Source organism: Halyomorpha halys, unplaced genomic scaffold (genome assembly GCF_000696795.3).
Source record: "Halyomorpha halys isolate HHAL.00 unplaced genomic scaffold, Hhal_1.1 Scaffold879.1, whole genome shotgun sequence".
Lineage (NCBI taxonomy): Eukaryota > Metazoa > Arthropoda > Insecta > Hemiptera > Pentatomidae > Halyomorpha > Halyomorpha halys.
The window spans coordinates 325,690-352,649 of record NW_027111254.1 but is presented as its reverse complement, the minus strand read 5'-3'; the positions used below and the strand labels follow the sequence as shown (position 1 = coordinate 352,649).

The 26,960-nt window shown below is 27.7% G+C and overlaps 1 protein-coding gene across 1 annotated transcript in view; it reads right to left on the bottom strand.

The window, feature by feature from the left end:
* Rbp (RIM-binding protein) overlaps nucleotides 1-26,960 on the bottom strand; it is a gene marked incomplete in the record, with an annotated part of 213,970 nt that overhangs the window by 56,008 nt on the left and 131,002 nt on the right. The window contains 1 exon segment of the mRNA XM_067049278.1: nucleotides 6,663-6,692. Coding sequence (XP_066905379.1) covers nucleotides 6,663-6,692 — 30 coding nt within the window.

Here is a 26,960-nt window from a genome sequence, read left to right as displayed (position 1 = left end):
TTGTTTGTGATTTTGTGAATTTATTTTATCAATAAGTCTTGTTATTTGTGAAATTAACCATCTTTATTAACATCAAACTAAAAAAAATCAGAGATATAACATACATTTTATTTTATTTTTAATTAGTTTTCCAATTCTAATCATTTGTTTCTTTTTTTTTGTCATTCTAATGGGATAAATTATTTCATTTAAGTTAATGTGATGAAGTTCACACAAAGATTTTGCAATAGTAAATTTACTTTAAGTTAATTTTTGGACATAAAATAATTTCTGAATATGATGATTAATATAATTATACATTATAATGAATAAACAGTATAGGAAGGCTTTCATCAACACAATTTAAATCTTAATTATATTATTCTATTGCTAAAATTTAAATTAAGATAACCATTTAGGTGGACTTTGATTAAAAAAGTAATCATAACTTTCATCAACATACCGACAAATCACTAAAATAGTAGGAAACCATATGACAGAGAGCAGAAGTCAATAAATTGTTTAACATTTAAATATTAAAAATGAAACCATTGTTATCCCTCCAAGGACAGGCATGTCCATATAATCATAGCAAACATACTCCCTTTCAAAAGAACAGAGTATCTCCCCAACCTTATGTTTACTTTATAGGACCTTATTAGAGAGATATCAGTGTTGATTTATGAATTAAATCTTGACAATCGATGCATGTGTTAGGTTAGAAAAAATGTAAAGAATTTGTCCTTTTTTGAAAATGGATTTTGGATGATATAACTTTGGTAATAAAATTTCCTGAGTAATAATATTTTAAAATTAAATTCCAAAGTTTTATCTTGTTCTGACAAGAGTTTTATTAGAAAAGAATTTTCCCAAAAATTTGTATAAGGCCATGATCATATGATCATGCCTGTTCTTTCTCATGACAAAGTTTTTTAACTGTCGATGGAGCTGAAATGTCAATTTTTATTAAAAGTAAATAATTATTTTTTAACTTCATTTTTTTAGGTAAATCATGAAATTAATTTTCTTAGAATATTATTTATTATTATAAGATATAAAAGTAGCTAACAAATGTAATAATTTCAAGGATGGAATGGATAAGGATGTAGATAGTATGAGAATCAGCACCACATTTGTTGAGTCAGTGAGTACTGGGAGAGATGAGGTATGATAGGATTGACCACTTTAATAATCTAATTAAATAAATAAATTAATAATAATTTAAAGAAATCACCAAAGATGTACTGCTAAATCCAGCCGAAAGACTGGATTTCATTTTTTAGTAGGTCCATTTGAGGATGAGTATCAAATTAAGAAGTGTAGAGATCACATATACAAAATTAATTTATAAAACAAACTGGAGAAAACACTGTAGGGTAAGTATACTAGTAGTAGACAGTGAAGCAATAGTGGACATTGAGAGTTCAGACTTTGAAAAATAAGGTTATGAAATGAAGCAGAAATTTATAATTATTTCCGAAATAAGGAGTATAATCTTGGTAGTTTTTAAGGAAGATTTCCATGAATATCCCGTTATGAGGTTTCTAATGTTAAGCTCTGTTCAAGGCAGTTTGTTAAGAACTGTTTCCATGGTCCATTCACCCATAAAAACTTCTTTAGGAGAAGAGTAGATTAAGCCATACTTAACCTTATTATTTAACAATATTTGATTTTTTTTTTACTTATGATACGTTGATGTAGGAGGCTCTGTTAGTGGAAAATATCAATTAAGACAGTCTTATCTATAACTGTAACTTGGTAGAATATGGTATAAATTATTAACTTCTTCTGTTTACTATGGGGCCAGCACTCTATCTTCAACTGGAATTTTAGTGTTTACTTTTAAGGGCAAAAATCTTTTTTAAGATTCAGTTTTAAAAATTTAACTATCACATTTTTCTTTGTTTTTCATTCCAATCGTTAGCCATTTTATTAGCAATTTGAGCAAAATAAATTCTAATTTATATTTATTTTTAGAGGTAAACCTGCCTTAAAGGTGTCTAACTACTGGTGCACTTATCCTAAATCATGTTTAAGTATAATTTGTACACGGTGGACACTCTTTTAGTTGGTCTTGGATTAATGGGGTGCCCTATTATCTTTATTGTATTTGTCAAAAATAATGATTTTGCCTACTATTTTGAGTACTATAATATAATATAATTTGTAAATTACTGAATTAAATTCAATTTTTATAAATTACTGAATTAAGTTCAATTTTTGTAAATATTAAAATTAATTAATCAAGTTTATTTAAATCACTATATAAAAATATTAACTGTCCATATCTAGTTAATGTATAATATATCAAAGAAAAAGGTGTATAAAATATAACCATTTATATTAGAAGTTATGTATAAATTGAATATTATGCATATTTACAAGTACATTTGAATAGTTCAAAATCAAAATAATATATATTTTTCATTTTTAAGTAGGTCCATTTGAGGATGTGTATCAAGTTAATATACTTCACAATGCAAACATTTTTTATGTTTCAATTGTACTAATAATTACTATAATCATGTTTGTGGAAAACCAATTAGCATTTTCAAAATTATTTCCAAATGCAATTTCTCCTCAGGAAAGAAGTTCCAATAAATTCCGTCTTAATGAATATAGACTAATTTCTATTTAATAATCAGATTTATTAATTGATTTAAAAATAAAAGTATTTTAAATTTTAGTTCTTATAAATCTTTTTATTTTTAAGTTTAGGTTAATTGAATAAAAAAAAAATTGATTTCATCAAAGCTGTTTGATATATATTGAATAAATGACAAGATGATTTAAAGAAATTTCTTTTTGGTAAATGGCACAAAGGAAGGTTACACAAGATAGGTTCTTTGATATAAATTGATCAATATTTATAGAAACATAAAAAAAACCATATGAGAATTTATATACAATTCATGAAACAATAAAAAAAATTAATATGAATATTTGATTTAATATTTATTTCCTTGAGCAATTATTTCATTTACACTTTCTGAAATAAGTTTTTTTTATAGTTAGAAGGTATAAAAATAAAAGTTATGACAAAATTAGTGTTTTACAAATAATTTGCTATGATGAACTTTATAAAGTTCACTATTTATTTGTTTTGAGGAATAAACCCATTTCAAAAACATGAAAGATTGTAAAATGCCCTTCTTTATTAACTTTATTAATTTTTTTTTTTCATTTCCATAACTTCATAGCATTAGTAGATCAATAGATAGTTTCAACTATCATATTACAAAATTTTATAATGATCAATGCGATCAATCAATAGTAACTGTAAAGTTTGTAATTATTTTTTATTGTACAAGTGTAAATCCCATATCATTTATAAATATTTGATTGTTATGCTTTATATAAAAAGAAAAATATATATTAAAAAAAAAAAAAGATGACACGAAAAATCTAAAAAACTATTTGAAACTTTTACCAATGATAATTTTAAGTTTAGTGAAATATGAGTAAGATGTAGTCTAATTAAACTATGAAATGAATTTAAACAATAAAGTCAACAATTTAGACCTTCCAAAAAACAGTGCTAGAAGTTAAGTTTTAAAGGAGATGAACACCTCTTTTGTAATGGTAAGAAACTTGAGATTGCTGTGGTCTTCTCATATATAGGTACACTGGCTTAGCAGAACTACTACCATACACAAGGAAGTGTCCAGCAGAATTGACGAAGTTAATTAAATTTACTACCAGATTTCCAATACCATAGTCAGCAGGAGAAAGCTCATTAGTCAGGTTAAGTACCACATCTTTAAAGCTACTTAACTGATGACTCTCCTGTATGGCTCTCTGTAAGAGTGGAATGACATTAGAAAGGCATATGAGCTGTATGACTGGACTAGAAATGAAATATCTCAACTAAGTGTCAGGTAAGACACAAAGAGACTAGGTCAAGAATGAAACACTGAGGGAAGCAATCAAGCATCAAGGAGCAAAAGCGTTTTGTGTGCAACTAACTTACACTAATTTAAGTAATCTAAGCTTAGGGGAGCGATAAACGACTAGGTTTAAATAAGTTAAGAAGTATTATATTCCAGAACCAACACAAGGTACATTGCACCAAAATATATAAAGCTGTCAAACATATTTGAGAGTTAAATTTTTTTTAATGAAATACGAAGCTCAAAATATGGAAGTAAACATTTTACATTTTGCATTAATACATCTCTTTCAGATTATGACTATGGTCATCATACCCCTATTTAAATTTTCAAAAAATTCATCAAGCAATTCAAAAGTAATTTATGTATATATAAATTTCTTGATGAATTTTTTATTATATAACACATTTTATTATATACACATATATTATATATGTGATATATAATAGATATGTGATATCTATTTTATTTGAATATTAACCATCGTGGAGGGTGGAACACGATGGTTAATTTGTCAAGCTCAGCACCAGTGGCTTTAGTGAAAATCAGGACTTGTGAGCACTCTTCCCCAATTCCCACCCATTACTACAAACAATCTCTCACCAAGCCAACCTAAATGGACAACATCAATTCAGTTAAAAGATTTTAATTATAAAATACTAATTACTACTAATATCACTAACTTTAAATAATTATATTTAAATTATTATTAATTCCAGAAGAATAACTTCTCCAGGAAACGTTAAGTAACAACTAGGGAAGTTTGAATTAATAAATAATTATATTTCTGTATTAAAATTAATGCTTTTCAGTTTCTACAAAAATAGCACTATATTTGATATTAGAAAAATACATACAAATATTTATTTCAGTGATCTTTTCATAAATTCATGCAGCTCCTTGAATGATCATACCATCCCAAATGACAAGTTATCTTTTATTGTTCAAACAAACAACAGATAGGAAAACAAAACAAGACAGCAATGAGAATAACACTCAAGAACAAAAGGAAAAATAGGCTTCCATATGTTAATAAGTGTTAGAAGAGAATAATACAGTTCACACATAAAAAATTATAAATATAGAATTACTGGATGAATAAATATTGAATTCAAGCAATAAAAATCAAATTATCGTATAGTATTTAAATAAAGACAATAAAAAAAAGTTCACAAAACTGATCAAGTAATATGGGAATAGTAAAGGTAATACTTAAATACTTCTTTTTTGGTCTTTTTGGGAGTGTAAGTTGTTCCATCATGTCTCAATCAGAATAGGGATTATAATCCTACAGTTTTAACCTTATTTCATAAATATTATGCTTTATATAATCGTTTAAAAATGAAAAATGCTATAATTTGATCACTTTTATGAGCACTGAATTTTATAAAAAAAATTACACTCTGGATGAGATAAGAATTTTTAAAGTCTTACACAAAAGAAATAATATTTGTAAAAAAATTGTATGGAGTCTATAATAATAACTTCTTACCTGTAAAATAGTCGACTTATATAATTAAGTAATTAATCTCACATTATTATCGTATTTAAGAATGAAATTGGATTAAAAAATGGTAATAAATAAAGGATGTGCATAATCATTCTTCTTCTAACAGGGCAAAACCATATTTTACCAGAGATGAGTCATACCTGTACAGTTCTAAAAAACTATTTGAACCATAGAGATGATTGTTCTAAGAATATAGAAAAGGAGATAAACCAGTGATAGACTGATTGTGGTAAAAGACCAAGAAATAATTATGTAAGATATATTTTTTCAGTTATCAATAATGAAAATCAAACCAGGTTTATTTATTTCTGTCATAATTATTTTGTATTTCCTATTTAAATGTTTCATTAATTATCAATTACTTTGAAATTCATGGTCTTTTTCCTTTCCCAATCACATTGGAAGTTTAAAAATGCTTCTCAAGCATGTAACTGACATATAAAGAAAAGAAAGAACGTGAAAGGAATAGGAATGGTGCATCAGCAATCCCAGTGTTTTCAAACATATGGATTAAAATAACCCTAAAGATACCATTAAAGTGATTAATATTCAGGATAAGATTTCTACCATGAATAGGTAACTACAAAAGACTAATTTTACATTCTAATTTCCATCAAAGTTCTACAAAGTTATTTGCAATAAATGTTAAATGTAAAATAAATAGTAACTCATTTTTCTGAAAATCAAGTGGTAAATATTCAATTAGTGGTGTCAATAAATAGTATATAAATGTTACAGTTTATTAAAATAAAATAGTATGTAGTTTTCTATATCTGGTAAAATTAATTTTTTCTGGGAAGTTTAAAAAAAGTGTGTTCTTATCTTCAAGACAATATTAAAGGATGAATACTTCTTGAAGTATCATTTTGAATTTTTCCATACAATTAAATTACCATTATTTATAATAATTAATTTTGAGTAATTAATGTTTTTTTTCTAAGAATAATATCAATAGGATTGAAAGGTTAGAAAAACATTTTAAAAAAAGGTTTGACATACCGATCAAAATTTTTATTAAAACTTTATTTTTAATGGCATAAACATGTTTAAATATTTGTGGATCTAGAAATGTGAAGTTTCAACACTACATATAACTGAAGGGGTTCAATTACTACTAAATCAATAAAACGGAAAGAAAATAATTGCTATTTATCGTGAGGAGTTTAGAATGACTTGCTGTTAACCATAAAAAAAATTAACTCTTGCTATTAGTGACTTTAAAATTGTCATTTGCAAAGTTTGTGACTGTAAAAATTCTTAAGCAAGGGTTTTGAAATACTTACTGTTATAAACCGGCATCTCTGGTTCTCTATCTGAAATAAGTATTTCCTTCGTAAATAATTCTATTATATTTTGCACTTAAAATATATTTGGCCGATAAAAGAAAAAATGGATTAAAAAAAAAATCAAACGATAAAAATATATTTAAATATGTGCAAAAAATCCATTGTCATATTCGTGATTAAAAAGTAATCGCCAATGTAATCTGAATACATGCATTATGTATAAAATTAAAAATAAAATGATAAAAATTTCCCTGTCTTTAAATAATCAACAGAAAATATCTGAGAAGGTTGATCATCATATTAAACTTTAACAGATATAATTGTTTGCTAAAGAATTATAAATCAGATGATCTACATCATTTTGAATTATTAACTTCTGTTAATAAGACTGTACATTCAAATTTTCATGTACACCTTAATTATAAACAAGTAATAGCGAACAACATGAATTAACATTTTTATCTATCAACTTTGATTAATTTATCTTAAAGAAGAAACAATTCGTATAATCAGTATACATTTATATATAACCAAATTTTAATATTAACACTTTTTATATATAAATATACTACCTATAAAAATTTGTTCTCATCTCATGAGCAAACATTAGTCATAACTCATAAAGAAATAATGTTAATTGTCAGGAATTTCATCAGGGGATGTGAAAACTACTGGCTTCTTTGTCTTTTAGCAGTTATTACTAATCTGAGATAACCAAGGTTATTAAGGAAGGCTACACTCAGCAATCAAGAATGATTGAAAATAGAGTAAGTTCCTTTCTAAGGAAAAAACAGAGACACGGGATGACTTGTTCTCTTTTTTAAATGATGGTAGAAAAAGCTTGGGTCAAAGGAAATATGCATGTCTTTAACCTTATTCATCTTCAACCATAAAAGTGTATATTCCATCTTAGACTTGAGTATAGTATTCGATTCTGTCCATAGAGAAGAGATTTTGAATGTCTTATGTTTAACAAATGTTCTTCCATTCTAACTTTATCAAACTTATAAAGCCAGAGTATGAAAATCAAGAAAAGTAATAGTTTGTCCCTATGGAAAGGGGCTCAAATCTTATTTCTTTGTAAAAGTATGTCAAGCAACATGTCAGCCCAAGCCAAATATTTTCAATGTATTACTTGATCAAATGTATGAAAGAACACCTTGGACCATATGTGCTATTTTTTTCTCAATAGAATAAGGGTTATGGCAACATCCAAAATGAATCTGGTGGGGATGAGCTTGAAACAGTTTCAGGTAAGTTTATAAAAGAACATTAACTAAGATGGTTGGGACAAACTTATACAATGCCTTACAATTAGAAGACCTAATTCGATCAAAGCATAAATAGAAATATTTGGAAGGAATGAGGAAAAGGAGAGTAAAAGCATGGCCTAAAAGTAACAGAATAATGAAGATATGAGTGAGTGCATGTTGAGTTGTAGATTAAAAAGCAGAAAAGATGAGATGAAGAAAAGTATTCTTAATCAATTAATAAAAAATGAGCTTCCTTCAAATATTAATGTTTTATTTTGTAATTAAATAAATAGTCAGCATCTATTTTAAAAATAATTTAGTAATAATCATTTTCATCTGCAGGAGAGAAGTTTTTTTTAATTATATAAATTTATTTTAAGCCAATACTTCACTTTACTTAGGTGTGGTAAAATGTATCAAAATGACAGTTTATAAATTAGTTAATTGACAAAGCTTAAAAATGGAATATTTATTATTATTGAGTAACCACACAAATTGCTTACTTTAAATTATTTCATATTTTCAATAATGAAGTGAAAAAAAAAAATTGCTAGGAACAAGAAGAGAATATTTTCTACATTCTATCCATATTATTTAATTTTATGTACTGACAAGTTTTTTTATTTATTATATATATAAATATTAATGGATTCACCTTTAAAAACATTGACTGAAATTATTATATTTATGATCAATATATGATGATCATAAAAATTAATCCATAAACATATTAAATAATAATAATAAAATGATCAAAAGAAATAGAAAATGGGAAATGACTCTCAACGATCTTTTAAATATAATACTCTTCGAAGATGCCTAAGAGTGTGTTAAGGCTTTTAGAGTAATTATAAGTTGATTTAAGAAAATAATTAATTCAATTATGGGTTGGTTTCTACTGACATATCACAAAATAAGCTCAATTAAGACGAGGAATCAAATTTTGACAGACAAAATCCCATTTAATTGAAATAAAAAAAATAAAAAAAACTTTCATCCATGATAAAGTAAGCTCTAGGTTCTTATAGAGAACATGATTTAATAGAAGGAAATACAGAAAAAATGTTTCTTTCACACATTTATCTAAAATTTCAGAACTAAAAAAAAAGGACATCTATCATTTATACTTATACTTAAAGGCTATTTTCCAACTTACTTCTATTTTTCAAATTATCTTCATCACAGAAAAAAAAAATTTCCACCAATAGAACTAAGTTGTGAATATTTATTTCTAATTAAAACATTAAGTGAAGCTAGTGCTATACCTTTTAAAAAGGAAAGAAAAAACAGACTTACCACAGCAAGAAAAGTAATTATAATGCAAATTCTCTAATTCTTTAGGTTGCTATCATTTGGGTATATCCCCATTTTTTTTTTCATTTTCTCAATTAAATATAACAAAATTACCTATATTTATTTGTATTTTTAAAAGTCAATTTGAGATTCAATTTTGTAATCTATGTTAAAATTATGAATCTCAAAAAATATGGAATAATTCTAAGGGCCACTCTGTCTGAGGAATGATGTCCCCTCTGTGAAAACAGCTTGAGAAATAAATGCAACAGTTAGAATCAAAAAAGTTTAAATAATATTGAAGAATTGGTAAATATAATTTTGAAGGCTCCCTTATGAAGCAAGTTTTCTAGGAAGGTTTATAGTGCTGAGAATGTTTGCAGTGGGCAAGAAAAAGTGTTCTACCAACTTAACTTAATTATGTAATGTATTCTTTTCAACCAAGAGTCATTTATATTTTACTAAGTAATATCCTGGGAGAAGAGTACTGAGTATGTTTTAAAAAGGTACTTTATTAGGTAAAAAATGTTTCAAACAAATTAAGTGTATCCTAAAAAAAACATAGTCAAGCTCATGATCCTTCTCCTAGAAACCACACTAAATTAGAGACTACTGTCTTAAAAGAATACAGTAGAATTATTTAAGAAATAATACACAATTTTTTAGGAGTATGCTATAGCTTGGGGAAGCCTTAAAAAACAATGTTCGGGAGTTACCTGGTAAGACCAGCAACTTACATTTTTAATTTTCTATATTCAGTAAGTCTACTTTTTAATTTGAAATCTAGAGGCTCAAATTGCATTGGGCTAATTAAGAAAAATGAATTATGAATGCTTAATTCATAACCTGGGTTATCTCCCTTTTCTATCTTTTCTAGTACAATTCTTTTTAAGTTGTTTATACAAAGTCAAAATACTACCTTAGACAGAGTGACTTTATGGATTACTTTATCTCAATTAACATTCATAATTTAAGCATAAACTACAAAATTAAATTTTTAAAAATTATAAAACTAAACCTAAATAACAAAATACAGAGTTAAATCAAAAACTATCTTTTAAATTAAATAAAGGTCCTGTTTTAGTGAATTTAGTTTAAAAATGCAAACACTAATATTACATACTAAGAACAGAAAACTAAAGAACAATCGGCATTATACTCACTAGGTAGAAAACAACCCACATATTAGGTAATAGGCCAGTATTAAGGTTCTTCAAATACTTCTGAAGGCTTTTAGAAAAATATGAGTTCAAACTCTTTTTTCTCAAATATATCTACTGATTGAATGTATATTGGCTATTCTTTCATTAAAAATATTGTTAAGACTATTATTAAAAATAATAGTTTTCCTTCATATTTGCCTTATAGTAGAGTGACTATTCATTGCCAAACCCCTGAATAAGTAACCTTCTAAAATTTGTAGATATATTAATAGTATCTGTTTGAAACTATAGTTCATTCAATCTACTTTATTTTATTTTTTTCATTTTTTAAATATTTAAACTAAAGAGCTGTCTTGGTTATAAAGTTTTTTTGGCTCATTGAAGAACTTAAGATCACAAAAACCCATTCTGTACTTTGACTTTAAATAAGGCTTCTAAAAGAACTTTAAGGACATCATAATTCAAAAAGATAAAAGATTTCAAGAAGGAATGATAAGATCATTTAAACCGAACAGAGAAACAGGCATGGTAATAAAACCGATTTTGTATTATTATTAAACTTATTTGTAAATATCTGATGACTTAGGATGGTCCTATTGAACATATTGTGAACTTGTTTTACTGCCCATTACCAGCTGAACACTGATTTAACAAAGTCATAACATCTTAAGTGGTATGGAAATTTTATTTATATACTATTGTATCATACACAATATTTAAATATAACTTACTATTCAGACACTAATTTTGAAGAATAATGATCCATTTATTAAAATAATAGACCATTATGTCAACGAATTAAAAGTTTAGTATTAAAATATTTTAATATAGTATATATTAAATAGAACAGTACATTATAATTAAATAGTCAAAGTAAGATAAAAATGTTAAAAATTTATATTTAACAATCAGGCTTATAGTTATTTTCAGTATAAAATCATTAATTTTTGTTGTAGAAATATGTTTTATTATTTGATTTGTAAATAAAACGGTAGATAATGACACTGCTCCTCTGACAGGAAACCTTTGTTTAGGGACAGTCGGTCGTGGTGTATATTAATGGAAACATACTCTTTGTCTTTGTTTATAAAACCCTCCCTAAATTCCACAACAAATTTTAATTACATATGTTTTTAACTTTTGTAGCAATTCACTAGGCCACAAGGAGAACACCCATCAGAATCACAAAATAGTTCTAATATACGGATGAATCTCACTGTAGCTGATATAAAAGAAAAGTATTTTTTATTAAATAACATTATTATTTGTACAGCCTATATATATTTTTCTGTAAATATATTACTTTTACATATAATAAAATGATAAGATAGAAATTAACTGATCTACATGAAAATGATTAAGGTAATATAAACACCTCCTAGCATAATTTCAGTTAAGAAAGGTTCATATTTCAAACGTTTAGAGACAAAGACAAGTTACTTTCTCAGCTTCTCCGGAGATGACCACTGAGGTCGATCATATACTTTTAGTTAATTATTTTTGAACACACAATTTTTTCATTTATCCTTCTCCTAACTTTTTTGCTCCTTTAAGGCTTAATGCCTCCAGACTCAACCCTGGCTTCGAGATTTCATACTAGAACTCGATTTTCACCAACAATTCTTGCAGTTAAACCTATTCTGACTAAAGCTTCATCTTCTCACTGAATATACTATCCTGTCTCAGTTACTCCTCACTCTTTCCCTTCTTATGATCTTTACCCTTAGTGTATCTTGTTGACTAGTATGAAAGAATTTGAAATTTAAAATTTTGGAGTTTTGCAGGGTCATTCTCAAAATGTGTAAAAATCAGACACAAAATTAATAGAACTGGTCTTACATTTGTATTCAAACCAAAATATAATTCATTTCTCTCTTAGATTTAACTACTCTGAACGGTTTGCTTTTTGGAATGTATGAAAAAAAATTTCAATTTTTGAGATTCACTCATATAATATTTCTTGATAAAAACGTCATGTAATATGTATAATTTGGGTAAAAGAATGAATCAGAAATATGTATGGGCATAAATAATCACATGTAAATCTTTGAAATATAATTTTTATAAAAATTTCAATATTTCTTAAATTATTAATAATTAACTTTATTTATTCTCTTAAAGAGAAAGGTTCTGATTTCTTTTTTGTTTATTTATTTATATAATTGGTATCTCTTTTATTTCTGTTGTTCATGATATTTCAACCTTAATTTGAAATTGTTAATATTTGTAAGTATTGTCAAAATTACTGATAATTGATGGGATGCTTTTGAGTGAGAATTATTATGTAGGACATCACATTGATTAACTATAGTTCACTAAAACAAAATAACAAACTGAGGAGGAACTCACACAATGCTAACTTAAAACAATTTTTTTTTTCCCATAACCTCCAATTTATTTTAAAAACACTTATAAATATATTCCTACATTACAAGATTCAATTTCATCGTGTAATATATGCCTGTATTTTGCTAATAAAATCAGTGGTTAAGGAAAAAATGTTACCTTCAGCTGGTGTAGTATGAGTTAGTTCTCAGGCTGCCATTATGTTGTGGGTGAGCTATAACTCTAGGTAAAAAATTATTGAATTTTCTCCACCCTACATTTCCTTAACCTATAACCAACAATGGACCATTTTCTTTTTTTGAACTTGAATCATTTCATAAAAAAGAAACTAAGGGTCATAAAAGTGTTACTACCAAAACTACCTTTCAAGAATTTATTTCTTGTTGAACTTATAGAAATCAAAAAGAATATAGAAACCAGTAAAGCAAATTTGATTAATTAACAAATGTTCAGTAAGTCAATCTTGTTTTATTAATTTTACTTGAAATTTCGTATAATACATGCACATTATTAGAACTAAATTAAAGTCTTGTGAAAACTCTTCCATTTCGTAAGTTTAAAAATTAAAATTCTAGTCGGAATACATTCAACACCTCATAACTTTGGGATTTTGTCTCAACTTCATGATTTTGTACATCAATTGGATTGTCCTAATTAAATATATTAACCTTTTACTTCATGATATATTGTTAAAAGTTTCAATAGTCCATCTAATTTATAAGCTTACCTTATATGTTTCTTTTGACATATTTATCATTTTTCTAAAAACACCAGACTTTCTGATACAATTATTAATGACTTCTGCAATGACTTTATCTTCATTTAAAATTTATAATTCACAATAGAATTCTCTGGATTATCTCCCTAGTTTGGAAATGTCTAGGGAGGTACCCTGGTCCACATACAAAGTTACATTGACCAATGCTAAGTAACAACCTCCATGATTTATATCCTTTCTAATTATTAGAAAAAATGATTACACTTTTTGTGAATTGATATTGGAGTTCTGATAATGATCAGCTTCTCCACTCTAGCCATGACTATACGGCTCAAGTGCTCTCACTCAGTCTCTGCTGGCCTTCAATAAATTATAAATTTCAAGTATTCTCAAGGGTTATAACACCACTAAAAAATTAATGGGTGCCAAACCACTAAAACATTAATAGTGAAAACAATAAACAAATTATTTGTCAAAAAAAATAATTTAACAAATTAATAGTCAGATTTAGTGTTTTGTTGTGCTAAGGCTGTTAAATGCATATTTTTTTCAGTTGCTTTTATGTTGTGTAACTCTACTTAGTAATTTTTTAGTAATTTTGCACCCATTTATTTTTTTAAGTGGTGTTATATCCCTTGAAAATTCTGGCAATTTATCATTTATTGGTGGTATTGAAGGCCAGTGGAGAATAAGTGAGAGGAGCTTGAGCTGTGTACCATTATGACTTCAGTGGAGAAGCTGGTCATTGCCAGAACTCCAACATCATTTCAAAAACTTCAAGTCCCAGGGCAGAAGCCATTTCAACCTTGAGGGAGGATTATAGGGATGGTTTAAGCTGGATAGGGATTGTGTTAAGGGTTTTCGGTGGTGAATAAGGTTCTGATGAAAGTTGGAAAATAATATTGATAGATAAAAAATTATAACTATTTTAGGAATTTAGATTAGTCTAATTGGGTAAAAAGATTAAAACCAAAAATTTATAAAATGTTATGTTTAAAATATGTAAACATTGCTCAATATTTGCTAACCAGGGAGGTACTCCATAGAAATTTGTCTTAAACTATAAATTTTAAATAAAGACAAAGTCATTATATATAAATAATTGTATCAGAAAGTCTAGTGTTATTTTAAAAATGATAGATATATCAAAAGAAAGATACAAGGTAAGCTTACAAATTATAAAAATTAGGTGGAATATTGAAACTTCCAACAATGTGTTATGTAATAAAAGTTTAATGTAATTGAGGTTTAAAATACTGAAGATGGAGTGAAAACCCAAAACATTGAGGTGTTTAATGTACTTAGATTAGAATTTTAAACAAAAAGAAAATTATTAACAGAAGTTTTTTTACAAGGATTTAATTGAAAAATTTGGTTAAGTTCTTTTTATTAACATTAACTTATATAATTATAACATCTATATTTTTGATAATCAAGAAAATAATTTTCAGTAAATCAGTTTATAGTTGAACGTTCGAATCGATGTATATTTTTATTCTAGCAATCTCTTTTTTATCAGAGATTAAACATAGAACTTGTACTCATATAAATAGTAAAATCAATTGAAAGATTTCTAATACAAATATAAACGATAATCAGAAATTCTCATCTTTATGATTATAATTAAACTACTAATGCAAAATGCTCATATCAGACTGAAATCTATTGCTTGTTTCATATGTCTTTTAACTAAATGTCTTAAATTAATTACAATGTTTTTAAAACTACAATTTGCTGAATGTTTTTTTTGAACACTAAATATCTATATATACTACACCTGAAGCATAATAATAATTTGAAAATGAGTTCTACTAAATGATAAATTGATTATCATTTCAACTAACTAAAGCTCTATATAAAAATTCTTATATATTATATTTTACACAGCCACCTGAACCTAATTCATAATTAATAATAATAGTAATATGAAAGTTGAATATATATATTTAATCAACACTCATTTTGTTTCCTGCCCATTCCACTCCTTAACCCTTGCACCACCAACCCTCAGTCATTTCTTCTTTAATCCCAATTGTTTCTTCTTTTCCCATATTATACCTGTAAACATTCTTAACTCCATTCAAAAATCCTATACCAAAGACTACAGACCTGATAATATTCCAGTTAAATTGATTAAAGCCTCACTACCTTTTATTCTTCCTATCCTTTATCATAACTATAACTTCTCCCAACGAAGTTCCACTTACCCTTTTGCCTGGAAAAACGCACTAGTCCATCCATTGAAGAAAACCTCAAATCCAGAAACCCTGAATGATTTTTCCCCTATTTCCCAATTGCCAAACTCATCCAAATCTATAGAGCATATAGTTAAATCCTAACTATCCCACTTTCTAGAGCAAAATAACCTTTTTGAATCACTTCCAGTCTGGTTTCTGGCCAGGCTACTCCACTCGGTATTCCCTAATTAAAATCTCCTCAAGACCTCAACACAACCATAAACAAGCAGAAACTCACCATCCTTACTCTCCTCAATTTTTCCAAAGCCTTCGATTCTGTCAACCAAGACATCCTCCTTTCTAAATTTCACAGCCTCTCTTTGCTATCTAGTGCTCTTCAATGGTTCCAATCCTTTCTTACTGGTCATTCCCAGTACGTTGTTGTTCCTAATAATCCCCCCTCTTTTTAGAAACATACCTCAAGGTTCCTCTCTATCTTCTATCCATTTTTTCCATCTTTGTCAATGACCTTCCACTCTCTATCCAGCATTCCATCCATCATTTATACATAGACGACTTAAAAAATTTACTTTTCTTTTGATCCTCATGACATCTCCAATCCCATTCTTAAACTACAAAAAGACATTAATAGAATAAACACTTCGGCAACAAACAACAAACTTAATTAAATGCCAAAAAGACTGAAGCCATGATAATCTGATCTCCCTCTTTCCTTAAATCTTTACCAAGACTTCCCAACCTTAGCCTGAACAATACTCCTATCTCATTTGGCACATCAGTCAAAAATCTTGGAGTCACTTTTAACCAAACTCTATCCTGGAAACAATACATCTCCCAAATTTCTCATTGTACCATGGCAACCCTCAAGCAATTCAATAGAATCCGCTATCCCCTTCCACTTAAAACCCATCAACTCTTAGTTTCCACTCTTTTGTTCCCCCACTTTGATTATTGCTGCCTGGTATACGGTGGACTCTAGTGTGAACCCAAAGCTAAATTTAAACATCTCATGAATTGCTCAATACAATATGTTTTCAGAACTACCAGAGATATGCATATAGCCCAGTATTACGTCAAATTAAAGTAGCTCTATTCTTCTTCCTGATGCCAGCATTTTCTAGTTTCTTTCCTATTCCAAGTAATTGGATCTCAGTGCCCCTCCTATATCTTACAAAATATACACTTCAAATTCTCAGTCCAATCCTGTACTACCAGGTAGTGTTCATCTGGCATCTATTCTCCACCACACCGAACTGCAGCATTTGAAGAATCCTTTTTTATCCTAGCTACCTTTTCACTGGAACTCCATTTACTCTACCATTTGTTATAAACCAATCATTCCCTTTTTTAAAACCCTTCTCTTTAAGCACCTTTTGCTTCCCTAAACTAAACCAATATTATAATAATATAGATAATATAAATATGGACCATTAGCATATATTATTTGTAAAAATTGTAACTATCTTTATTTTATGTATTTATGTTTTTTTCTGCACCAAATATTATTCTGTATACAATTATACTATGTCTTAATTAAGTGTGGCCACCCAATTATTGGGTAATCTTACAGTTGTTCTAAAGGAACCAGAATGAACTATTTTTCATTTCATTTCATATGTGCTCCCCGGTCTTACCCTCTCCAAACTGTTCCCATCACAAAGCTATGTCCTGAGATGTTAGATGGCATCGACACAATGATTCACAGGAGTGTCAAAGCCATTATAGGACTACCTGAGAACACCTACACTGCAATGTTGTACACTCTGAGGAGGTACAGAGGTTTAGGCTTGATCCACTCCCAATGGAAGGCTCCCCTACAACACTGTTCCATTGCTCAGTAGCTGTCTAATATACCCAATGCTCTGTTCCAGTCCACTTTCGATTGTTCAGCCAAGATTTCTGAGTCTAAGAGTCCCAAGTGTCAATGGACAGGATAGACAAGTTGGGTCCCTCTGTTGCAAATGCAACAGAGAGCCTGAAACACCAGCACATATGGTAGGGAAATGCCCCCAACAACTTCCTCCTGATAACACGCTGACATCACAGAGTAAAGTATAAGTTAATGAAGCTCATAAAAGAAAGAGATTTTGTCCGCTTCGACGAGGTTTACTCTGTTGATACGGATAGAACCATAAGATATGCGGATATTGTTGCATTCCGTAAGAAGGGAAAGTCAGCAACCATTCTAGATCCCACCGTGGGATATGAAAATAACTACCTTGCCTAGGCGAATAAAGTAGAAAGGGAAAAGAAGGATATCTCTGATAAACTCATCCCTTTCCTTAAGGAAAAGTTCTGTGAGGGCTTTGGAGAATGAGACTTCAACGTGAGAGGCCTCTGGTCCAGAGCCTCTGGAACAGTACCCAGCGCAACTAGGAGCTTCATGGAGGAACTCGTGGTCGATATCAAGGACGTGGCAAAGATAACAGAAAATATAATACTCGACTCCCTGGGAATCATACACCACCACATGCATGGAAATTCTTAAGTAATAGAATCATCCAGAGGAAGGATTATGTGCATACATTGCATATTTTACTTGTTACTTTATTATTTTGGATATATTTTTAATATTTATTGTAAATTAATTTTCACATAATTTGTTGATTTTCTACATCTATTTGTTATCTATGTATTTTTTATGTATATTTGTTTCTCGATTACTATTTTTATCAATTATTCTTTTAAAGACACATTGAGTTGAAAGCAAAAATATGAAAAAAATCAAGAAAAAAAAATAAGGGGGAAGGGATAGAAAAGGAAGAAAGAGAGAAAAAAGGTGGGACTAACAAATAAAAAATATAGTTTAGAAAGAAGGAAAAAAAAAATCATGAAACAAAAAAAAAAAGATAAGAGAACCTAGGAGATGAAATGAAAAAAAAAAAGAAAAAAAAAATCATATTCTATTATTATATATTATTACTGTATATAATTATTATTGTTTACTCATTAGGCTATTTATTGTAAGATCAAAAATATTGTCTGATTAGATTAAAATAAGTATGCTGTGTGGCTGGCAACCCAAGGAAGTTGGGGAGTACAACTTTGTTGTTTTTTAATAAAGTTTCCCCCCCCCCTATATATACTTATATATATATAGTTTACCGTATAACTTTAAATATAAGAAGATGGTCAGAGTTGCGGTAAAAAAAAAAGAACATATAGTTTTTAACTATTTAATGTCCAACGTTTCGTCAGGGCTTCATCAGGGCTGTTCAAAGTGATAGGTTAAACAGATGTGTTTTATATATATATCTTAAAATTTTCAATAATGATTTAGTATTTGGGTATTATAGGTAATGTTTCTAAATTATAGGTGAATCGGTATTTAAATTACATATAGTAGTAATAAACCTTTTCAGTTATAACTGTATGATATAATGGTGAAATACATTATATAGTAATTGCAAATTTTAATTAGTTCGATTAATTTAAGTACAAAGTTATAGTAATCATAGCCATTTTTATATAATAGCTGATTTACTCAATAAAATACTCGAGTCTTATTCTGTGGTGAGATGTACGCTTATCTCAATTGATGGTGTAAGTTTATATTTGTATTGATATTCAATTAAATACACTTGAAATCAATTATGAAAGGGACATTTTATCAATGAGTTGGTGAGGAAGAGGAGGTATGAGCATAAAAATTAGACATTCCTTAATATCTATGCCAATATAAAAAAATATTTATAATTTTGTTTATATCTCATGATAATATTTAAGAAAAGTATAATCACCTTTACAGCCTGCATTCAATCCCATGCAAGCACAAAGAAAGAAAACATATATCATTAACTTCTGCACTATCTACCATAAATGCAACACATAAACATTACAAGCATAAGGAAAACAAAAGTTAGACATTATAACATGATTATTATGGTAAAAAAATATAATATAATTTAATATCTAAGAATCATCTTTCTAATACCTATCAAATACCATCCACTGTTAACCCAAGCCTTTATTCTTGTTCCAATTTCATTTAGGAAACACACATAGGATAATACTGATTTTGTCCTAAATATAAGAAATAATTCAATTTAAAATTTAAATATTATCATTTCCGTAAAAGAGGATGAGATTGTGACAGGTATTGAGAGTTTGTTTTGTTTGTTCTTTTTTCTTCATGGCATTTCTTTATCTACCAATATATTAAGATGAATTTAGTATTGAAAGATATAAACACATTTCAATTTTCCATTTGGAAACAGATTTTTTTTTTAATTGTTTCTTTATTGCACTATCTCACCTCACCAAGTGCAATGAGATTGTGTCATTCCTCTTTCTCCTATATTGCTGCCATTTCTCATATAAGTGCCATTCTTGTCACCTTAAAAATACCCCTTTAAAGTAACACTCCCAGTTATTGTTGACTTTTTTTTTTTAATAAAAATTATTATTTCACAAAAAACTAAAATGTTTTTCTAAATTTTTTAATAAACAAATTGACTAAGAAGAATGCTTTTCCGGAAATATTTATAATAATTTGGTGCCTTTTGTAAGTTCTTTTTGGTCTATTCCAAAATTTGCCTTTTTTTAATCATACCAATGTACACAATTTCCCAAGTTAAAACACCAAAAACAGTGTAAGGCAACAATTCTATATTAGAGGGATCTGCAACCTTCCTTAGAGATAAGTTCTATCAGCTATTCTGATATATATTTGTCAGTAATTTCTCAGTTTACAAACAGTACACAAAAAGGCTGGCGCAATCTCACCACTAAAATGAACCTATTTATTTTAATGTTAATCCGATAACATGAAAACAAAAAAAATTAGTGATGAAACTTTTTAAATAAAAATTCAGATATTAGGTGAATTACATTATTTATTAATGCATACAACTAATTTTTCATACCATGAGAACCCCCACACTTTTCCATAGTTGCAACAAAGTGTTAAAACAGTGAATCATTAAAAATAATTGTAACAGTTACCAACATTGTATCAAAGGAGTTTAGATAACACTGTTTGATTTATACCATCATGTTACGCCACCGTGGTAAACAGTAAAACTAAAATTATTAGTAACAAGGCACTAAAGACCATGGAATTTCGAAATTACTTGTTGATCTATTCTCACTCCACCTGGCATAATCTCACTCTATTTTATGGTATTTTTTGGATTTTAGCATTTTGTTTTTAAACAGTTAGGATAAGTTCATTCACACACACACACACATAATATGTCAGCTTATGTATGTTAAACACACCCTTATATGTAATTTAGGGTTATAGGGTACTCTGCATCAAACTTTCAATAAAATAAATCAAATATAGTAACAAAAATGTCAGCACATACAATATTATAAAATTTATAGATAATAAAATAATGTAATTTAGATCTTTGCTTGAATATATTATTGCTAAGGTACTATCTTATTATCTAAAACAATAAACTTGGGATGTAGCTTTTTTCTATGTTAAAAGATTTTGTCATAAATATCATGACTGCAGGTATATTTTCATCAAATATTTGTACTATAATAAGTGTTTGTAAATTTTCTTTGTAACAAGAAAAGATTTTGTTGAAAAAAAAAAGATATGCATGTTGCTAAGTAACTATGATTATAATAATAGTATTGGTTCTTTATGCTGGGATAAGTCCCTTCAGAATAATATTAATATATAATAATATTAATAAAAATTGGGCTTCAATGCCTTAGAGTAGAAAAAAAAATCAACAAGTAATATTAAATGTAATTTCTAGTATATGAAAAAAATGACAATTGACAAATAATATTGTTAACAAGAAAGATTTTAGTTAAGGTGAGCTGAATTAGTTAGTCTTAGAAGTGTTAAAATTGTAAACCATGTTAAAACCTTGAATAAAAAATTGTAAAAGTTAAAACTGAGCAAAGAACTTCATATGATTATCAGTTACAAATATTTAAGCAGTATAGCTTTGTTTTTTTTTTTACTAAGGGAGTCAAAATTAATTATTTATGCTAATTATCATCACCAAATATACATTAACTTTTTTTGTAATTTTAATATTTATGTCCTCTTATAATTTATTAGTAAAACATTGTTCAATATTATTGATAAACATAAACATTTACTTAGCATAATATCATATATATATATTTTTTAAGTTACTTCTACATCACCTAATTATAATCAAGTAGTGTAAGAACTCAAGCTGAAATTAAATTAACATATCATTAATGTAAGGCTTCAATGAAGGTTATAGTATAAAAAAGTGATTCAAAGGAGGGTAAACATACATTTTCATTTGAAATTATAAAATTGCATATTTTAGGTTTGTTTTTAAAATTTCTATGTGGATACATTTTATGGTTTATCAATAATTCTTAAAAATTTAACAAAATAAAACTAATTATTCATAATTTTGTCCAGGAAAATTATAAAATATCATTGTGGCCTACAAATGAGTAACTCATTCCTATAAAAATTGTATATTATTAAGCTTTTAGCTATATAACATTTAAATTAACCTCTATAATCATTATTATTTATGAGAAGAACAATTTTGCATGCAAATAACTAATGACTCTACATGCATCTAATAATTCCTAAAATCATTCAGATAGCTTAAATTTTATTAATGACTTAGTCTCATTATTAAATTAAAAAAAGAAGTGGTTGGGTAGCCCCGGATATATCACCACTGTTCTAAAAATTTTTTGGGTTTATTAATTTTTCAAACATTTTTCTAATACAGAAAGATCTAATTTTTTAAGCCAAATGACTCACTCCCTTTTTCGACTTTTGTAATTTGAATTGAAGAGTGTTATGGAGTTTTAAGGAACATTCTGGAGTAAGATAATTAGTTGAATTATTTTTATTATTGAGAACACTCGTTTATGATTTTCTAAAAATGTCCCTTTTTAAAAACATCATCAGCGTCATCAGACTCCACTGTTTCTAATGCTCTGAAAACTAAAAGAGAATTTTCTATTTTGTTTCTTTTAGTTTCATTTGTATGCTCTTTCTAAACTGTTTTCAAATTTATTGTATTACTTACCATAATCAGTTAATTAATTAATTAAACACGATTAAATAAAGTTCTCTCAAATCATCCTTATTAATGCTCATATCTATTTATATCTCTTATAGAGTTATTTTTTTATTTTAACATACCGTGCGATGAAGTTTTCATGATTATGTTTTATATCTTGAAGGTAATTTATGTTCCAGATTACCTCAGAACTCATTTCTAGATCAAAATTTTTCTTCTTTTCAGTTTGTTGTGTGGCAGTTTTAAATAGTTTTCTTTTGAAAGATTCTTGTTCTTGATCATTTTTTTGTTTGTCTTATTTCTAATAAAAAAATTTAAGAAAATTAAATATTTTTATATTCAATTAACCACAGCCTGGCTTAATCAGCAAAATCCACTTCAGATGTTTTCTTCCAATCAAGATTAAAAATTAAATGTTTAGCTTTTATCTGTTTTCATACAAACATGCTTCCTCCTTTTTTCAATTTAACAACTTTTTATATCATATATAATATGATTTTCAAAAACAAAGAAATATATACTTAGGAGCAGATATAAGCTAATCTATAATGTTTGTTTTCTTTGGCACAGAATTAATTTTCTTCAAAGATGATCCTTTAATAGGCTCAATTATTTAAAAACTTTGTTGAGATTTTTATAATGAAACAAATTACATGAACCATGTATCTTATTTTTTTGGAAAATTAAACAAATATAATAGACTAATAATCAAATCCCAAAGTATGAAAAAGTTACTAAACATGGTTATAAGAACATGATTCATATAAAAACTTTTGAAAAAAATGATTGATTATAAAACCCTCTTGTAATTATGCTATCGGTCATTTTTATTAGACTTGTCAAATTAGTGTCTTAAGTACTTTAAGATGCACAATTAGGCGTTAAGAAAATTTTCTTATTTCAAGCTAACTTATTTTTTAAGTAAACTCCAATATGTTAAAAATGGTATTACACAGAAATAAAGATTAATAGAATTTTAAAATCATTCTGTATATTAACATCCATACCATAACTTTCAAGTTCTGAATCAAAGTGGTTAATTTTTTCATTAATAATTCAAGCATTTATTTGAAGCAACATTTCACTTTCAAGATTAAAAGTAAAACACATTGTTAAAATCTTCTATGTGGCTGTGATAGCCCTACAAATGACTGTCTCTAGTTATTACACCTATATTACTACTGATGTCTATTACTAAAAGTTGGATAGCAACCCTAACTTATTCAGAAAGGCTTTATTAACCTCTAGCTTTAAGTAGGTGTCCTGCATTTCACTTTGGTCAGTTGATTATGTTTTATTTTTTATTATGTATTTTAAGCATGTTGTGTTGTATGTGGAAATAATTTTTCATAAAAAACCATGGTGAGTATTTGAATCCATCTTCATGACTATTACAATAGTTTTTGTTAAATAACTGTTAATAAAGAATTATCAAGCTCTTGCTTTTGTGAAATAAATATCTGTGGAAAAACAAATTTTGCTCTTCCTCTGATTTCCCAAAATTTCTTCCACCTGATAGAGAAGTTAGGAAGCATCCACTGAATTATTCATTCTCAATGATTCATTTGAAATGTCAGTCTTGTAAAAAGTTAACAACAAATGTTTTACAAAATTGCTACTCAATCTCCATGACCAATTATAATTTATTCTTGAACTTTTGAATTCATAATATTTTTAGACTTTTGTACTTTTGAAGCATGCAAACAAAGGGTCACTGTAATTTTTAGATTACTACTAAGTTTCTATCTAGATTTTGAGTGTTAATATTTATTTGTTCAGTGTTTTTTACTTAGTTTTACAGTTTTTTTAATAAGAATTTAACTAAAGATGAAGCATAAGCTGCAAGGCTTAGAATGTTTCTGAAATCTAAATATTATATGACTTTTCCCCATCATCCCCATGACATTATAGAAAATCATTTATGTTAAATAACATTGTTAATTATATAAACTATAAATATTTTTCTGTAGATATGTTATGTATTACTTTTACTTATAATTAAGTGACAAGACAGAAATTAACTGATCTACATGAAATAGATTAAAATAATACAAATACCTCCTGGCATCATTTTTGGTTATGAAAGATTCACCTTGCCAGATTTAGGGAAAATAGGCCAAGCAGTTTTCTGAGTTTCTCCCGAGATGACCACTGTAGTAGATCAGTTCATTAAGGTCTACTTCTGTATTGTTTATATTTCTTTATCACCAGATCGGCCTAGTAGGTCTTAATAATTTGATTTTCTTTTAACAATCGATAATATGTGGAATTGCAATGCTTTTTCTTTTGGCTCAAGTTTTCCATTGAAGAATTATACAGCCCTAGGGTGGGAATGTCAAGGTTCATTTATCTGGGCCATTAAGAAATAAATATTAAATGACCCAGGAGAGAATCAAACCCACAACCTTCTGAACCAAGCTTTCTGGACCCTCACCCCAATTCACTCAGCTATCAGGTCCTCCATTTACGTTATGAAAATTGAATTATTTTAAGAAAATAATGATAGTTATGTAATTAAAGAATAAGAGAGAAAAAAAAAGTATGTAAGGGTAACTGGTAAGGTTTTATAAAACTTAAGTTTCAAGATGAATCAAGATTTTTATTAGAAATTAATTACTGTTTTACAAACAAAAGATAACATGCTTTGAAGTTACCCTTATCCATCAAAATTTTTAAGAGCAAGCACACTGTGGGTTGAGATTTGCCTCCCAAGGTTTTCCAATGATTCTTGTGAGAGAAAGCAACAGAACCTGGCAATTCAACTGTAATAATGAAACTTCTTCAACTACATTCACACTTTGAGCTGAGAGCACTGTGGTTTATTGGCGCGTAGCTGACCCTTTGTGGACTTTGAGTATAAATTTTGGTTAGAGATACTCTATCTCTTAGACTAGCATTTTATTTCAATATTTCTAATCATATGCATTTATTTTTTTTGGCCGCTCTTCAAGTTTGTCTGGCTCTAGTTTCAAGTTACATTCCCTGCTTCATCGACACAGGTTAGTTTGATAGACTTAGACTACAGTTCTCTTTCAAACTGGGCTCTGCACTTTTTCCTTCAGATATAGCAGTTTGTAGATTCATCAGGTGTGACATGCGCAGTGCTGATGCATTGAAGACCAGAGGCGTAGCATTGGACTTCATATAGATTGATGTAATAAAGTATTTGCACTAGCCAGGATTTTATTGTTTAACCCTAATGAACTCACAACCTCAATAGAAACCTCATAGTAACATACTTGATTAAAAATTTTTAGTAATCATCTTACTAGGACTTATTTCACGAGTCTTATAAGAACGACCCGTATCTATCTTTTTTTTCCGTATAGATTTTGGAATTACTCTAGAATACTGGCTTTTATCCCAAAATAAACACAAAAAAGTTTGTCAGTAATCTATAGGGCTGCTAGTTGCTATTAATAAATTGTGATGTCTTAATAATAAATTGATGTTTTTATCAGAGTATAAGGATAGACATAGACGTTTTAGTCAAGGATATTCTTTTCTTAAATAAATTCCTTTTATTTATTTAATATCCTTAAATAAAATTTAACTAGACCCATTTAACCATAATCAGACTCAATATTTTTATGCAATTACAAAACCGTTTTAGTTTTTAATTGTATTAAATTATTTATCTTAGAGTGCTACCAATGGGTAGTTTCTCTACCATTATGATCTTACCTCAAATTTACTTGTTGTATTTTATGTACAGTTGTTAATGTCAATAAATAAATTTAAAAACAAAGTTTATAATCAATTAAACCCTTTTTCAGGCAACAAGTTTGTTGTCAGACAAAGGTCCAAATTATTTAATCAATTTAAGCATAGTGTGACATTTGTTGTTTCATGTGTGAAGAATTTAGTCTTTTGCTAAATTTTAGTACAGTTAGTTTCTGATACAAATTTATGAGTTCTATTTTTATAGGATTAATTAATTTTTACCCTCCTTGTTAGTCTAGATAATAGGAGAGTTGTGACACCTTTGAGTTATTTTATGTTCTGCTATTTGACCAGTAATAGAACATCGTCTGTGTATGCAATTAATTAAATAACATCCAATAATTCTATTTGAAAAATAGTATTAGTAAAAATGTTCCATATTATAAGGGTATAAATGAACCATATGGGATAAACCTATTCAATATCTTTCAATGGTAAGTTTTTTTTACAACAAAATTTACATTTGCTATCTTTTAATTTTTAATTTTGTGGGCATATTGGTGTACATAAGCTATTTTATTCCATATTTGGAAATATTTATTTTGCTAAATCTCTTATGGTTTATTAGATCTGTGGCCAACAACATATATTAAATATAGTATATTGAAATTA